At 38.0% G+C, this 18,334-nt stretch overlaps 1 protein-coding gene across 2 annotated transcripts in view; it reads left to right on the top strand.

The window, feature by feature from the left end:
• The window catches only part of PHF19 (PHD finger protein 19), a 29,286-nt gene extending 25,385 nt beyond the window's left edge, over positions 1–3,901 (top strand). For both annotated transcript variants that reach the window (XM_074292924.1, XM_074292926.1), the window contains 3 exons: positions 1,344–1,429; positions 2,081–2,176; positions 2,586–3,901. In XM_074292924.1, coding sequence (XP_074149025.1) covers positions 1,344–1,429; positions 2,081–2,176; positions 2,586–2,928 — 525 coding nt within the window. In that variant the 3' untranslated portion in view covers positions 2,929–3,901. The remainder of the gene's footprint in view (positions 1–1,343; positions 1,430–2,080; positions 2,177–2,585) is intronic.
• Positions 3,902–18,334: the final 14,433 nt, after the last annotated feature.

The raw sequence follows: 18,334 nt of genomic DNA, 5'->3' as shown, positions 1-18,334 counted from the left end.
AATTCTGAAAGTATGTCTGAGAAGTATGACAAGAATTATTATTCATATTATGTGGATGAAGAAATGGAAGCCTAGAGAAGGTAAATAATATATACAAGGTCACCTAGTGGACCATTGACAGTCTGGCATATAAACCAAGCCGGGGCTCTTTCCACTGTATCGTTTTCAGAACAAGTTACCTCTAATGCTATCCCTGAACTCTGGCATTCACGACCAGGGACCAGACTTAAGGAACAGGACATCATCTTCCCCTACCAATTTCAGAGGACAGGGCACCTGGAGACCAAGTGGTCCTGTGCATTCCTAGAGGCCTATTAAGTCAAAGTTAGATTGGGTGGGGGAAAATAACAGTGATGAGCAGGCTAGGTTTGCCCACTCTGAGAGGAACTTGGAATGCTCCTGGCCTTAAGGGGCTATTGGGTCACGATATTAAGAGAATTATTGAGCAACTAGGGAGCTCCTGACCTTCTTCAAGTATGTAGGAGAAAGGGACCTGGACTTGGATTCAAGTACTGTCTCTGCTACTTATATTTTTGTGACAGTCAAGATATTTAATCTCCCTAAAAAAGTCTCTTCCATTCTTAATCTGGTACTTTGTCTCTGAGAGCTGCTCATCTATTTAACAAACAGTCTCTGCCTGTTAAATGCAGAACCCGGTTCCTTAAATCTGGTCTCTAGTTCCCGTAGAGAGATAAAGAGGCTGAAGATAGGGTCTCTGCCCCTGTGGTGCTACAGCCTCAGAGGAAACATGATAAGTTTATCTGGGAAAGGTCATTGGAGGGCAACTAAGAGCCCCATGTTTCTATAGCAATTTTACAAAAAGCCTATCACAGTATTCCAGGGTAGTAATCCCATTAGAGATAAGAAAACTCAGATCTCAGGATGCCCAAGGTCACAGAGCTACTGAATGATAGGATTTGAACTTGTGTTTTCTGACTCAAAGTCTAACCTTTTCACAAACAAAAATAGCTCGAGCCAGTCCTATACTAAGTACTGGCCACAGTAAGAACTCACATTTCTCCAGTATTTTTAAAGTTTACAACATGCTTTTCTCTGCAATAACCCAATGAGATGGGGAATAGTATTCCTTGATTTGCAGATGAGGGAACTGAGACCAGAGCCTCAGCCCTAATCTAGGCATTTCAGAGCATGCAAGAGATGATGAGGATATGCTTCCTGCCCTCCTAGGGTTTATGCCACTATTGGTGTTCAGGGCTCTGACAGGTCTTTTTGGAGGGGGGAGGGTTGGAAGAGAAGAGGAAGGCTTTCTGAAAGAGGGTAGGGGAAGGGTATAGACTATATGCCAGAAATTCAGTGACTTTGTTTATCTTCTGTGCCCTTAGAGTGACTTCACCTCAGCCTGGAGCACCAATCACCACCTGGCCAGCATATTTGATTTCACTCTAGATGAGATTCAGAGTTTAAAAAGGTAATTGAGGCTAATCCCCATTTCCTAGTTTTGAGTGCACCAGATGGTAGTGGAGACAGTAGAGAGGAAGGGAAGGTGTTCCCAGTGTCCTTGCAAAAAACAGGGAGCTAAAGATCAAAGGATTTAGAGCTGGAAGGAAACTGGAAGATTACCTAGTCTCATGTCCTCATTCTAAAGATGAGAACACTAAAGGCTGTAAAGGAATGTGACCTGCCAATGTCACACAGCCGACAAGAGGCAATGCTGAAATTCTAGGTCTTCTCTTTCCAAATCATGTGTTTTTTCCACTGTCATGTTTCTATAAGGGGTGGAGGTAAGGGGCGGGGAGGAGTAACTGTTTCAGTGGAGAAGAGGGAGGTAAATTGGAGTTACAGAAGCCACACAAGATTTGGGAGTTAGAAGACTTGCTAATTTATGATTTTTGGCTAGTCAGTTCCTCTCAGTAGGGTTCAGCCTTCCCTTCTGTAAGAAGATGAAGATGGACAAGATGATCTTTAAAGATGCCTAAATTATGTTTCCTGAGTGATTCTGGATATAATGTTCTATAATCTAGTTGGGGCATGCCCCAGCTGCCGTGGTCTGGCTAACCTGAAAGAGTTAAGCTCTTGCTTGGAAGAACAGTGTTACCTCTCTCCCCCTTCTCTCTTTCAGTGCCAGCTCAGGCCAAACCTTTTTCTCAGATGTGGACTCCACTGACGCTGCCAGCACGTCTGGCTCAGCCTCTACCAGCCTGTCCTATGAGTCCAGGTGAGCAACATGAGGAGCCACTCTGGCAATGGTCCCAAGCCCTGGCTTTACCCTAGCACTGATTCCATGGATCTGGGCTCTCTCTATTCTAATATTCTCTGCTCTAAGGTCCTGTCCTTCCCTAATACTTTAATAGACATCCCTCCCTTCAGTCCAGTTCACTTGCATGTTATGGTACCACTTTCCTGCTGTCACATCCTCTTCTAGAACAAAGGACAAACAAGAAGTCCCAGGGTGGGGCTAAATGTCTTGTGGGGTGGGCAGTGGTTAAACAGGCTTGGCTTCTAAATGGAGTAAGTTTGCATTATGTGCCCCTCAACTACTCAGTCATAACCCTCCACACCCCAGTTTGATTTACCCAGCTCCCCATTTAGAAGTCCCATCATCACCTTCTGCCCCTCCTGGACAGGCGAACTGTGGGCAGCCGGAAGAGGAAGTTGGCAGCCAAAGCATACACATCCTTAGGGGCGAAGCGACGGGCAGCAGAGCCTGGTGGGCGCTGCACCTCAGACAGCAGTGCTGAAGGGGGCTCGGGCCCTGAGAGACCCGATGATGGCATTGATAGCCACACTTTTGAGAGCATCAGTGAGGACGATTCCTCCCTTTCTCACCTCAAGTCCTCCATCACTAACTATTTTGGTGCAGCTGGGCGGCTGGCATGTGGTGAAAAGTACCAAGTCCTTGCTCGAAGGGTGACCCCTGAAGGAAAGGTCCAGTACCTGGTGGAATGGGAGGGGACTACCCCTTATTAACCCAATGTTGGAGATGGGGGGGAAGAGCATGAAGACAGTCTTTAGAGTCTTGTTAACCAAAGGAGAGAAGAGGGAAGTCTATCCCAGGGGCCTTCTAAGCTCTTGGGCTTCTCTCTATCCCCAGGGGTTTCAAGGGAGATGGGAATATATTTGATGCTCAGCTCTGGATTCCATGCCTTTTTGAAGGCCAAGATAAAACCCCTGGAGCAGAAGCTCCCATAGTGTTTGACTGAGCTCCTAGCTAGGACTGACTTCTCTCTTCTCATATTCTCTCCTTTTTGTGTCTTTTTAAAAAAGATTTCTCTGCCTCTTGTGTTTTTGTCTTCTTTTTTACTCTTTCTTAATATCTGTCCATATTTTTTTCTGCATCTTTGTCTTTACCTATGTCCAGGTATTTCTATTCTGTGATGTGTCTGCCTTTGTCTTTTTTTTTTTTGTCTGTCTTTCCTTATCTATTCCTCTCCATCTCATCTCTCCACCTTCTCCCAAGCTATATTATTTTAGTAACTAAATATATTCAGAGGGCAGCTGCTACATGCCCTTTTCTGAGCTTGGGCAAAATGTTCTTGTGGTATCAGAGTGCCTTAGCACAGTGGGGAATTACAAGGGAGGCAGGGAGGAGGGAGTTCATCTTTGAAGGAGACCCTCCTGCTAACTCTCTCCTGCAACTGTATTTTCACTGCCTATGTCCCTCCACCTAGTATGAATATGGATTCCATTATTGGAGTAAAGATGGGATTGAAAATAGGTAGGAGAAAGACACCAATGCAATCTCGTATTGTCCAACTTGTGGAATGGAGGAATTCCTCTATTGAATGAGAGGCTTGCATCCCCACTATACCTACCCAAAATGAACAACGGAGTTATTTCTTTCCGTTGTATTTATTTTTGACCTTAATGGAATGGCATTTAACTTTGAAGAATGTCTATTTCGCTCTTTACATAATTAAAACTTCCCTTTTTTCTCCCCAAACTTTGCTGTGAAACTGAGATAGAAATCACTTGCTCACTAAGGGCTTTTTAAATTGGGAGCCCTGGATCAAGGAAAGGGGAAAGACAATTACTTGACCAAAGGCAGTGTCCCAAACCCAGCTTCTTCCCTTCCTGGGATCCTACTCAGATTCCCTCCTTCCTTGCGGCAGTCAGATGGGTTCATTAATCACAGCCTTTTCTGGGACAACTCCTAGATCTCAAAGACCTCTTGACCTCAGTTTCTTCAGCAGTAAAATGAAATTGCATGGCCTCTCGGGTTCCTTCCAGCTTTTAGCTATATGATACAGGTTTGAATCCTGTATCTATTATTTATATTCTGTGTGATCTTGGGTAAGTCATGAAATCTCTCTGAGCCTTCTGTTCCCTTCTGTTTCTAAATCTTCTGCTAAGTATGACTTGCTCAACATTACAAAAATAGTAAGAACCAGAGCTGGGGTTTGAACCCATATCTTCTGACTTCAAAGGCAGTATGCTCTCTGTTCTCTACAACTTTCTGGATCGATTGTATGTTTGTGTATGGAACCCTCCCAGCGATCCAATGGATGTCAAGCTAATAGCCTAAAGGTGACAGTAGGGCTGGCTACATACACTTCATCCAGATAAGATATTCCCCTCCCCTGAAACTTTGACAATCATTTTCCCAGGAAACCTAGTTCTTGCAGGCTCTTGAGATTTGAGGGGATAAGGAATGGGGAGTGAGGGTGGGAAATAAATAAGCCTCCTGAGACTGAGAAAGTGTCTTGAAGAAAGCCGCTACCACAAAAAAAAAAAAAGCTGTAACCAAGCTGGAGGCTTCCTGTCTACCTCTTCCCCACACTTCTCCCCAGAAGAGGAATCACTCATGTTGGAGGAAAGTGGGAACTTCCTGATGTTGCTGCTTTTAAGAATAATCAAAAACAATCCACAGAGAAAGAAAAATAGCTGCACGTTGCTCTTCATAGCATAGAATGCTCATCAGCTCTACCAAATTCTGTTTGGGGAAATTGGGGGTGGAGATGGGAAGCAGGGTCTGAAGCACTTATGTAGACTTATGTCTCTAAATGGGGCTGGCCTTGGAAAACTTCAAGGTCAGGGATGGAATGAAGGACAGCAATGGAAAGTGGCCAAACAAGTGTTTAAGTGGTCTTAAGATAGTTCCATTATTTTACCTTACTAGACCCCAAGCCTTATTCTCTGTCTTCATGCCTTATAAAGAGCATTTATGGTCCCAGTGAGGGACTTAAATTGATACTTGCAAACCTCAGAACTGACAGTGCCTTTCAAATTGAATTCCCTACCCCACTAATCCCCTCCAAAATAAAAGTGCCAACATTCCACTTACTTTCCCCTTCAACCAGAAAAATTGTATTCTCTGAGTAGTCATGACTCCAGCCTTTGTGAGTGTCCACTCAGATACTGCTAAGTGGTCTTTGCACCCCAAGAAACTAGCCATGTGTCTAGAGTAGAAGCTTCTCCCAACTGACTCAGCAGGCATTCACCAATTAAAGCAAATACCCACTTAAATGGAACCTAGCTCCAGCTCTAGACTGAGCTAATGGTTCCTTTAAGATACTTGGGTGAAGGAGCAGGGTGTTCTATAGGGCTGTTTGAAAGTTCTGTGGGGGTTCTGAGGTGGGAGGTGGTGGTGGAGTAAATGGGCCTCCTTTAGTTGGTTCCAGGCCCTACCTAAGAATGACTCAGCTCTGAGCTGGGTCCTACACTGTCACTGAGGACACTGGTCAAGCTGGGACCTTAGGACAGGTAACCTTTTAAAGGTATTATCCCCTCACTCTCTGGCTAGGGTTGCCTTTGAATTGTGGGATAAAGGAGTAACTAAAAGTATGGGAAGGATGGGCATCAGTTCCTAGCTGTTCACAATACAATTCCCTGGCAATCCCAAGAGCCAAGTGATCTGGGGAGAAAATTGTGCAGCTGTTCCAGATGTGTAGACATCGTCCCATACTTTGGGCCTCCCCCCCCAAGTCGCCAAATGTGGGTGGTTAAAAATCTCCCACTAAGGGACTCTACTCAACTGACAAGTGCACTTCCCACCTCTGGGAGTCTCTTGGGTCCTGGCCTGGACACACAGAAGCCTCCTTCAGCCCTTTAAAGGGGCTGGACCCAACTTTGGAATTCTCATTGGACTCCTGAGGGTATTCATTAGTTGTAATAGATCCTGTAAAGACACTCTTGTGCACCTTTAAAAAAGATTTATGGTTCCAAGTTGCTGCTTTTAATAACCAACATTTTATATTAAAGTTGTAATTAATGTTTGATGTACAATTAAAATCTCCCCTTGTAAAATCACATGCTTTTTTCCACATCAGTCATTAGGCAAGGGATCACCTTGCTGAAGAAAAACAAAGTAACTGACTTCTTGGTTGTAGCCCTACTGATGCTGAAGAAAAGTAACCTAAGTTCTTAATACCATCACCAATAACGCCTCCAATCTAATTGTTTATGGTTTATAAAATACTATCCTGGCAAACCTATGAGATAAGCAGTGTAAGTTGTTATTCCCTTTTTATAGATGAGAAAATTGAAGCCCAGAAAGTAAAATAATAGGAAATATCACCTAGCTGGTCATTATCAAAAGAAAAAACCCAAACATACATTGTCTAACTTGGAGTCCAGGATGAACAAATCTGCTTTTTTTTTTTTTTTTTTGGTCTCTTATCTTTTACCCCCCCATCCCTCAGCATTATTTTAGTATTAAATATTAATTTAGTAGTTGCATATGTTCAAGAGGGTATCTAGCAGAAAATCTAGCCTGGTGGGAAGTGTTCTTGTCTTAAGAATTAGGTCTTAAAGTACCTCAAAAATGTGGAGTCACAGGACAATGGGAGTCCTAGTGAAATGAATGAATATCAGCTTTAGATTCAGCAAGTCATCTTACTTTTTGCCTCCATTTTCCCATTTGTAAAAATAAATAGATTGAAGGAGTTCTACATTTAAATTCTATCTGGTAACTCTTAACCCTGAGCCAAGCTCACTCTTCAACATGTGGTGTATCTTTGGGCAGTCTGCTAAAAAGACCCAAGAATAATGGAAGGAAGATTCAAGATCACTGAGCTAGAGACATCCAAAGCCATCTAGTTCAGTCATCCCATTTTGCCCAGTGTCATAGTCCTTTCCCCATTGCACCATCTCCTTCCAGTGATGGTCTTCCATTACCTTTTCTGACCACTCTCTCCCCTAGCTAAGCACTCTATTCCCAGTGCAATAAGTCTTTCAGTGAAACACTCAGAGCAGGAAGCAAAGCCCTGTGGACACAAAGGAAGAACAAAGTGAAGTAAAAAATAAAGTAGTGAATAAAGAAATCTAGCAATGGCGATAAGACTGATACGTGTGGATCAATTTAACAGTGCAAGACAATTACAAATGCAATATATTGCACAAAATAGATGCTTAGTTAGCAAACTAGAGAGCAAGTGTATGTTAAAATGTCTCAGCTTGGTGCAATAAAGCATAAGATCATTGCAGGCTGCCATGGTCAAGGAAAGTTTCCTGAATGAAGTGACACTTGAGTTGGATTTTGAAAGATAGGTGATGATGTTTACCATAAATTGGACTACTTGTCATCTAGGGTAAAATGTGGGTAAGGGGGGAGTTGGAAGACAAGGTCAATGTTGAAAAATTGTCCATACATATGTTTTAAAAAATAAAAAGCTTTAATTTAAAAAAAGAGAAAGAAAGGTGATGTTTAGATAGGAGAGAACATCCCACAACAGGAGATCCAGATGAGCCTTGAAGATTCTGTGTAGAAGGCAGCAAGGAGATAAGAGGAAGAAAGACAACTAGGAAGTAGCAAAAATAAAGCAAAACTGAACTCTGTACTTAAATGGGCTTTTCCAAGGATGTGCAGTTCTTTTTCCTGGGTCTCCAGACTTCAGATTTTTGAAGATTTTCTCACTCCACCATCTCTCACTTATCTCTCTTCTACCTCTGCTTCTCCCTTATCTTCTCTCCCAGCTCCCTATTGCCTCTTACCAGAAGTTGTATTCCTGATATTTTATATTAAGCTACTGTCTGCCAGTATCTGGGCCATAAAGAACAGAGGCAGGATTTCTCAGAAATTGACATTGGTCATTAATTTTGACATTAAGCTACTCACTCTTTTAATATTTAATCATAGAGAAGAAGAGGAAGCTTTTCTTTTTTCTTTTCTTTTTTGCAATTTAATAGTACTTTCCCCCAATTGCATGTAAAGATAGATTTCAACATTCATCTTGGTAAAATTTTGAACTTTGAATTTTTCTCCCTTCTTTCATTTCTCCCCCAGGTAGCAAGCAATCAGATATAGGTTTTATATATACACAAATGCATCATTTCCACATTGGTTATGTTGTGAAAAAAGACTCAACAAAAGGAAAAAAACACAAGAAAGAAAAAGTGAAAATGATATGCTTTAATCTGCATTCAGACTCCATAATAATTTTTCTGGAGGTGGTCAGCATTTTCCATCATGAGTCTTTGGAATTGTCTAGGGTTACTGCAAGAGCCAAATTTATTATAATTGATCATTGCATTATGTTGCTATCATTGTGTACAGTGTTCCATGGTTCTGCTCACTTGAACAGCATCAGTTCATTTAAGTTTTTCCAGATTTTTCTAAAATCTACCTATTCATTGCACTATATTCATATCCCATGACTAGTTCAGCCATTCTCCAATTGATGGACATCCCTCAATTTCCAATTCTTTGCCACCACAAAAAAAAGAATTGCTGTAAATATTTTTGTACATACTGGTCCTTTTCCCTTTTTATGATCTCTTTTGGATACAAACCTAGTAGGAGTGTTGCTTGGTCAAAGAATATACAATTTTATAGTCTTTTGGGCATAGTTCCAATTGTTCTCCAGAATAGTTAAACTAGTTTCCAACTCAACCAATCATGTTTTCAGTGTTTCAATTTTACTACATTTTTTTCAAACATTTATCACTTTACTTTTCTGTCATATTAGCTCATCTGGAAGATATTAAGTAGTACCTCAGAATTGTTTTAATTTGAATTTCTCAAATTAATAGTGATTTTTTTTTCTGTGACTATAGATAACTTTAATTTCTTCATCAGAAAGCTGTCTTCATATTCTTTGATCATTTATCAATTGGGAAATTATTTGTATTTTTATAAATTTGATTAATTCCTCTATATTTAAAAAATGAACCCTTTATCAGAAATATTGGCTGTAAAAATTGTTCTTCAGCTTTCTTTCTAATCTTAGTTCCATTTCTTTTGTTTATACAAAACCTTTTTTTATTAAATGTGATCAAAATTATCCATTTTTCATTTCATAATGCTCTCATTCCTTTTTCTTTCTTAAACAAATCCCCTTCATTTCCAAATATTTTCTCCCCACTCTAACACACCATCAGTGAACTATCAGAATAAAAAAGATTGGTCTGGAAAAGGGAAGGAAAGCAATTTTTCAAAACTAACGAACAGATCAATAATGTCTGAAATTATATTCAATATTTCACACCTATGGTCACCCCTGCCAAAAAAAAAAAAGGGAGGAGTAGAAAAGTGCATTTTATTTTGTTTTACAACATTATCCCTTGTATTCATTTTTCCAAATTATCCCCTCCTTCCCTCTTCTCCCTCCCCTAGATGACAGGCAATCCCATACATTTTACATGTGTTACAGTATAACCTAGATACAATATATGTGTGCAAATCCAATTTTCTTGTTGCACATTAAGTATTGGATTCCGAAGGTATAAGTAACCTGGGTAGATAGACAGTAGTGCTAACAATTTACATTCACTTTCCAGTGTTCCTTCTCTGGGTGTAGTTGTTTCTGTCCATCATTGATCAACTGGAAGTGAGTTAGATCTTCTTTATGTTGAAGATATCCACTTCCATCAGAATACATCTTCATACAGCATTGAAGTGTACAGCGATCTTCTGGTTCTATTCATTTCACTCAGCATCAGTTGATGTAAGTCTCTCCAAACCTCTCTGTATTCATCCTGCTTATCATTTCTTTTTTTCCTTTTTTTTCTTTCCTTTTTTTTAATTTTTTTTATTATATTTTTTTTATAATATTATCCCTTGTATTCATTTTTCCAAATTATCCCCCCCTCCCTCTACTCCCTCCCCTAGATGACAGGCAATCCCATACATTTTACATGTGTTACAATATAACCTAGATACAATACATGTGTGTAAATACCATTTTCTTGTTGCACAATAAGCATTAGATTCCGAAGGTACATGTAACCTGGGCAGACAGATATTAGTGCTAACAATTTACATTCACTTCCCAGTGTTTCTTCTCTGGGTGTAGCTACCTCTGTCCATCACTGATCAACTGGAAGTGAGTTGGATCTTCTTTATGCTGAAGATATCCACTTCCATCAGAATACATCCTCATACAGTATTGTTGTTGAAGTGTACAGTGATCTTCTGGTTCTGCTCATTTCACTCAGCATCAGTTGATTTAAGTCTCTCCAAGCCTCTCTGTATTCCTCCTGCTGGTCATTTCTTACAGAGCAATAATATTCCATAACCTTCATATACCATAATTTACCCACCATTCTCCAACTGATGGACATCCATTCATCTTCCAGTTTCTAGCTACAACAAAAAGAGCTGCCACAAACATTTTGGCACATATAGGTCTCTTTCCGCTCTTTAGTATTTCTTTGGGATATAAGCCCAGTAGTCTGCTGGTCATTTCTTACAGAACAATAATATTCCATAATCTTCATATACCATAATTTACCAAACCATTCTCCAATTGATGGACATCCATTCATCTTCCAGAGAAAAGTGCATTTAAAAAAATCTCTTATTTGGTGCCTGGTTTGATCATCACAGCTATATAAATTTAAATCTTGATTTTTGTTGTCAGTGTATATAATTTTCCTAGTTCTACTTATTATACTGTTTCATTTGTGTCACTCCTTCCCCAAAACAATATTTTTTTCCTGAAATATAACTTGTAGGGGGCAGCTAGGTGGCGCAGTGGATAAAGCACCAGCTCTGAAGTCAGGAGGACCCAAGTTCAAATCTGGTCTTAGACACTTAACATTTCCTGGCTGTATGACCCTGGGCAAGTCACTTAACCCCAGCCTAAAATATATATATATATATATATATATATATATATATATATATATATATATATATACATATATATATGTAACTTGTAGTACTTTCTCCTCTGGAAGCCAAGCCTTAAAATCCAGAGACTCCAGATTCCTCTGTATAGCCAGATATCCATATAACCATATTGATGCGTACACAAATAAGAAATATATGTTTTTAGTCTTTAAATCTCAAGTCATTTCTCATTTAGGAGATCTTTGCATGAAGCTATTATCTACTTTTTTGTTGTTTACCAAAAATTCTCTTTTATGCCTCAGTTTAAACAAGTGGGAAAAGGGACTTCAGAGACCAAATCATATATAAAAGGAATCCTTACTGCAATATACTTAATAGATGTCATCCTTTTCTCTTTTTAAAGAACTCCTAATATAGCCATTCTACTTTTAGGGTAGCTCTCATTGTTGGGAAGTTTTTCTTAATATCAAACCAAAATTTGACCTGAACAGAAATAGGGAAATCCAGAAGAGGAATGGATTTGCTGTCCACTAATCTTTACCCAAATGCTCATCATCATCCTTCTGTGCTCAGATTCCTTCATTTCCTCTGAGATGTTTAGCTACTTAATAAAGAACGCCACATCACTTTGACTTTTGCTTATTTTTTTTTTCTTTTGAATAAGATATACCCATCCAAAGCCATATTCTAGCCAAAGGTCCATTCATCTAAGTTATTATTATCAAATGAGAAGTGGTCCTATCCTTTCTTTGTTCTTCTTGCTGCCAAATCCTTTTAAAGCCATTTTAAAAGTCCTTAATCATCTCCATCTTCAGCTCATTCTGAGCTTTAATCTTTTTAATACTCTTCTAACTAGGTTATATTATTACTTTTACACACTATAGAAACTCCCTTTCATCTTAAAAAAATGCTGTATTATTAAAATTTCACATTTTCTCCTTGGGCATCTCTCTTTTAAAGGTCAGAGGAGATTTTCCCTAAGAGCTCCAAGACTTCAAAAGAATTCATATAGAGCTGACTTTCTCCTAGTTTTGAAGGCTAAGTGAAAGAAGAAGGCTTTAGAAACCTCAAATTTTCCTATTGGTTAACTCCTATATAACTATCTAGTTAGAGTAACTTGTTACTATTTTCTTTTAAAACATATATTCATGTAATCATTAGTACACAATTAACCTTAAAATAAAAAATATTTTGCAGAATAGGCATGAAAAATTAATATTTAGATATAAAATGAATTGGCTTTAATTGATCATTCAAATTTTTCAAATAATTTATCAATCTACTTTTGTATTTTTTTTATAATCGATGACCCAGAACTTAAGCTGTATGTATATGAACCAAGTTTGATATTAAATGCTTTTCATTAATTATATTCTTTGGCTCATGCCCCTACCAAGGAATTAGAATGTGATATGTTTCCATTCCTCAGTGGGTAAGTAGTCAAAAATATGCACTGACAGTTCTTAAAATAAGAATTACAAACTATAAACAATCATGAAATGGTAAGAGAAAAGCAAATCAGAACAATGCTGAGATTTCAACACATCCCCACTAATCTGGCAAAGAGACTAGTGATGGAAATAATTGATATGGAAAGAGTTAAAGATTAGTTGGTGGAACTGGGAATTAATCCAACCATTCTTAAAAACAACTGTAATTATGCTTTTTAAAAGTGACTAAAGTGTCCATATAATTCCATAGTATACATACCAAAATATTCATTGTAGCATTTTCTTTTAAAAGAAGTAGAAATAAAGTAGATTTTTCATATATACAGATGAACATACATAAACAAACACACACACACACATATATGTTGATCAGAAAAATCCATAATCTATTTAATTACTTGAGATTATGGGGAATTGCCCTTTGTATGAGGCATCTGAGGAATATATCCTTATGGAAGGCAAGTCCACTGATATCTTCCTAAGAGGTCACAAAAAACTCCTTTGATTGGTTCCCCATTGACTAAAACTGTTTCCAAGCTAATTAGCTTAAAACTGGAGAGTAGTTTTAAAATTTTTTTTTATTTTGAGCAAATTATTAATTTATAGTTTTTAAATTTTATTTTTATTGCTGTTGTTCGATCATTTTTCAATTGTGTCTGACTCTTCAGGACCCCATTTGTTTTTTTTGTTTGTTTGTTTGTTTGTTTTTAGCAAAGATACAGAACGTCTTGCCATTCATTTCCCTTTCTTGCTCATTTTACAGACAAAGAAATTGAGATAAACAGAGTTAAATGATTTGTCCATGGTCACAAAACTAGTAAATATCTGATGCCTGATTTGAACGTAGGAAGATAGGGGGGGCCAAAGAAGCTAACCCTTGTCTGAAAGTTTAAATAGATCAGTCTGATTGGTATATACATATAGTACATATGTATGTATGTATGATTATATATTTTGATGATATGTGAATGTACTCCAAAGTCTTCCTCTTTGTTTTTCCCCTTGCGTTATTTTTAACAAATATGAAACTAGGAGAATATTTTTCCCTTCCCCTTCTCCCCAGGTACATATGGTAAACTGTATTGCGCATGGCCTGAGAGGAAGCATTTGAGTTCCTGAAAGTCAGGAACCCAGGAATAGATTTTTAAATTTTTTAAGTTTTAAAATTTTAATTTTTATATCTTAAATTTTGGGGCAACATGATCCCAGAATTCAACTTTCTAGGCAAGGTGTGGAGATTTTCTGAGCAACATCAGCTTTAACATTTATCTCCTGGGAAACTCTATGTTCTAGAATTCCTGACCTCAAGAGGTTAGCAATTTGGGCCATTTAGAGAAAGATTTCCTAATGTAACAGGTTCTTTGGAGAAAAAAATAAAAGTGTCCACGTAGTTCCTGCATAGCTTTCTAATTAAGGAACAAAGCTGCTCAGTGCAAATCGAACTAAAAGAGGATTGCTTAATTAAGACAACTCTGAGACACCATTACACACTTGCCAGATTGGCTAAGATGACAGGAAAAGATAGTGATGAATGTTGGAGAGTATGTAGGAAAACTGGGACACTAATACATTGTTGGTGTAGTTGTGAAAGAATCCAACCATTCTGGAGAGCAATTTGGAACTATGCTCAAAAAGTTATCAAACTGTGCATATCCTTTGATCCAGCAGTGTTTCTATTGGGATTATATTCCAATGAGATCTTAAAGAAGGGAAAGGGACCCACATATACAAAAATGTTTGTGGCAGCCTTCTTTGTAGTGGCAAGGAACTGGAAAGTGAATGCATGCCCATTGGTTGAGAATAGCTGAATAAATTGTGGTATATTAATACTATGGGATATTGTTGTTCTGTAAGACATGATCAGTAGGATGATTTCAGAAAGGCCTGGAGAGACTTACATGAACTGATGCTAAGGGAAATGAGCAGGATCAGGAGATCATTATACATGGCAACAAGATTATATGATGATCACTTCTGATGGACACGGCTCTTCTCAACAATGAGATGATTCAAACCTGTCCCAATTGTTCAGTGATGAAGAGAATCAGCTACACCCAGAGAGAGGACTATGGGAATTGAGTGTGGTTCACAACATAGCATTCTCACTCTCTCTGTTCTTTGTTTGCATTTTTGTTTTCCTTCTCAGGTTTTTTTTTTTTTTTAGTTTCTATCTTTCTCAGGCAACAAGATAACTATATAAATATGTATACATATATTGAATTTAAGATATACTTTAACATATTTAACATATATTGGACTACCTGCCATCTGGGGGAGGGGATGGGGGGAAGGAGGGGAAAAGTTGGAATAGAAAATTTTGCAAGGGTCAATGTTGAAAAATTACCCATGCATATATTTTGTCAGTAAAAAGCTATAATAATAATAATAATAAAACAAACTTCTCCAACAACAACAAAAAAAGAGGACTGCTTGTTCAATAACCCCCAAAACATGTTTACCTTCTGAGGACAATCTGAACAACAGGGTAACACTATGAATCTTGGAAGGACTGTGCATTATTGTGGGAGATATTTCACCAAAATGTCAGGAAATTAATTGCTCTCATAATTGATCAACTAGCATTTATTAAAAGCCTATTATGGGAGGCAGCTAAATGTTCCAGTGGATAGAGTGCAGGCCCTGGAGTCAGGGGGACTTGAATTCAAATCCAACTGCAGACATGTACTAGCTATATCACTTAAACCCCTTTGCCTCATCAAAAATAAATAAAAGCCTACTGTGAGCCAAGCACTGTGCTAAGCACTGCAAATACAAGAAAGGCAAAAGAGACAATTGCTGTTCTCAAGGAGCTCCTTCCAAAGAAGGCAGGCCCAAGTTCATTTCTCATAGGGGTTGGGTAGCCATATATTTCTGCATCTCTACATAGGTTCATATGACACTTTTTATCTTCCTTTTTCTGTGAATTTAATAAAAGCTGTCTCATTCCAAATATGCATTTACCTAATACATGGGCCATCTTTCTGCCATATATAGCTCCATCCCCAGTTCCCACTTTAGGGTCTCTGTAGTGAGAGATCATTATATCAAGGAGGCTCCAGCAACTAAGATTTGCCATTTTATTTCCATGCTACTAAATATTCCCCCCTTTCCATCTCTTTCTCCTCTCTTGCTTTCTATTTGCTGTTTTGGATATAGTAATCAAATAATTTTGTTTCTTCTGGGAAAATCACATAATTCAATCAAATCAATAATTCAATTGTCCTACTCATCATCCCTATGATTTCATTCTTCTCTGCTTATCACTCCCCCTACGTCTATGTCTCCCCTTGTTATGCCATAAACTCCTTGAAGTCAGGAAATAGCTCGCTTGCATTTTGTATTTGCATCCACAGAGATTAGCACAGTGCTAGAACATCATGAGTGCTCTCATTCATTCATTTGCAAACTTGCCTTGTTTCATACACTTTGTACTTTATGATCGTGACCCTTAGCAGAAATTTTTATCAAATCTCCATATTCTAGGGTGGGGTGGAAGGGAACCTTCTTTTCCCAACTATTTTAATAAGAAGAGAAGTAAAAAAGTACACCCCACCCAGAAAACATGTATATGTAGCAATCTTTTCCCCCCAAAGGTAACTGGACATAGGCCAGCCTCAAACTGCAAGGTGTCAGTCACTAGCACAAGTCCTGCTTGACCAAACTAAAAACAATGGATAAAAGAGAAGGGGGAGAATACAGATCTTCATGAAAATGAAATAAAATTTTATTTTAAAAAAAGCTAGTGGATTCCCCGTTGCTGGAGGTCTTAAAATAGTGATGAGTCCTTAAGGATGCTGTCAAAGGAATTCCTTTACAGGAACAGATTAAATAGCTGAAGCCTTTTCAAATGTTGACATTCTGTGTTTCTTTGTACTATTTCTCCTAACTTTTCTATTACTTCTTAGATTCTATTGGGGGTCAAGAGACAGGGTCATACTGAACCCAAATATTCAAACAATCCCATTTAATATATTTGAACATTTGGGCTCAGCATGATCCATTGTTCCAGAAGAATAGCAACCTAAACAGATGTGGTGTAATCAGTGAGTGAAATAGCTTCTCTAACTCTGTTCTATGTCTCTGTCTCTCATTCTCACAAATTTCCTCAAACTTTGTTTTTCAGTAGGAATTGCTTAAACTTCTTTATTGCTTTAAAATCTCAATCAGATACAAAATTCTAATAATATTTAAAATAATTACAGGAAGAAAATAGCATGGAACACAAGAAAATAAAGAAGACAATGTAATAAAAACTGCCAAAACTTTGGGAAATTTTTCTTTTAAAATTCACATGTAGGCCAGGTGATGAGCTAGTTATTTTCAAGTTTGATTCAAGTAAGGAACATAGGAGTAAGAACTCATTGAGACTTTAGAGGCAAAATAATCCAGTCCCCAGATAGTAAAATTGGGAGACCACAGGAGGTTAAATTATTTGCCCAAGACTACATAGGAAGAAAGTTATCAGAAGTGAAATTTGAGCATGGTTTTCCATATCTTGCTCCTGACTCTTCAGACTTCAAAAATATGACCCCACATTGGGTACCTCCATTTCCACTCCACCGCCATCCTCCTCTTTCCCGATTTCCTTTTTGCATATACTCTTCCTCCATTAGAATATAAGCTCCTTGAGTGCAAGGACTGTTTTTGTGCTTATATTTGCATCCCCAAAATTTAGCACAGTACTAGGCATCCTTAAGTGCTCAATAAATGCTGTAAAAATTTTTAATTACTTAAAGAAAAAAAAGAAAGGCAGTCAGATATTTTTCCCACCTCAGACACATTTGATCTAAATTATGTTCAATGAAGGAGAGAGATTCAGCTTTCACAAGGTCAGTTATAGAAAGCAATAGGAGACTAGTTTTAATTAGAAGATCCAACAGTAAAAATGTCAGAAATTACCAATAGAAAACATTCATGAACAAAGTTCTTTTATGTGAATGTTCTTTATGAATTTTTTCAAATATTGTTCCTCATTATTTACCAATTAATTCATGATTCTTGGTAGAGAATTCTCACACTAATAAAATCACAGGTTTCTTGTATTTGCCTAATTTTTGCAGAGTCCAAATGAAAAAAGAATTTCCTATATGGTAAAGTGATATAAATGTTTCTATTTGAAGAAGCCCTTGAATTTGTTGTATCAAGCCCTGGAATATTGAAAATCCTCCTAAATATAGTTCCATAATCACCTAAAAGAATTTGATAATAACCCACACAGGAAAAATCAAGTAGGTGAAAAAAATCTATTTTCCAGACAATGATATGGAGAAAAAAAACAAAAACAAAAACATACTGTGTATGCTTAAGACAACCTGGTGGTTGGGCCAAAAACTAGTCCTAGAAGTAAATGGGTTAAAAGGTATCATTGGAAATCATAGGCTTGTTTGTAACATGATTGCAATGGCATACCCTGGTTTGAAAGACCTGATTAATGATGCTTTTCTGACATGAAAATGCTTTGGAATGCAAAAGGCTGATGAAGAATAGAATTTGAAGTTTTAGGGGCCTGCATTTCAGCTGGCTCCTCGTGTCACTGTGCTTTGGACAGGGAACCCTCAAACAGGGAACTCAAGACCAAAGAATTCCTCCTGGCTGGCTCAGATCAAAGTATACAGCTGAACACTATGTCTGTCAGCCACCCAGTCAAGGGCTCCCTTATTGCAGAAAGCAAACTGGGGCAAGAGCTGACTTTGGGCAGAGTATATATGAGATAATTTTCAACAAAGAACCTTGATCATCATAGTAATTGGGAACCCTTACTTGACTAAAACCTAAATCTTAAATGAAAGTCTTTTTAAAAAAATTATTTCTACAGGCGTATCTCAGATATTGTGGGTTCAGTTTCAGATTACCACAAATATCACAATAAAAGAAGTCACAGTACTTTTTTTGTTTGCCAGGGAATATAAAAGTT

Source organism: Sminthopsis crassicaudata, chromosome 2 (assembly GCF_048593235.1).
Source record: "Sminthopsis crassicaudata isolate SCR6 chromosome 2, ASM4859323v1, whole genome shotgun sequence".
Taxonomy (NCBI): Eukaryota; Metazoa; Chordata; class Mammalia; order Dasyuromorphia; family Dasyuridae; genus Sminthopsis; species Sminthopsis crassicaudata.
Note: the sequence above shows the minus strand (reverse complement) of the source record. Positions and strands in the feature narration are given on the sequence as shown.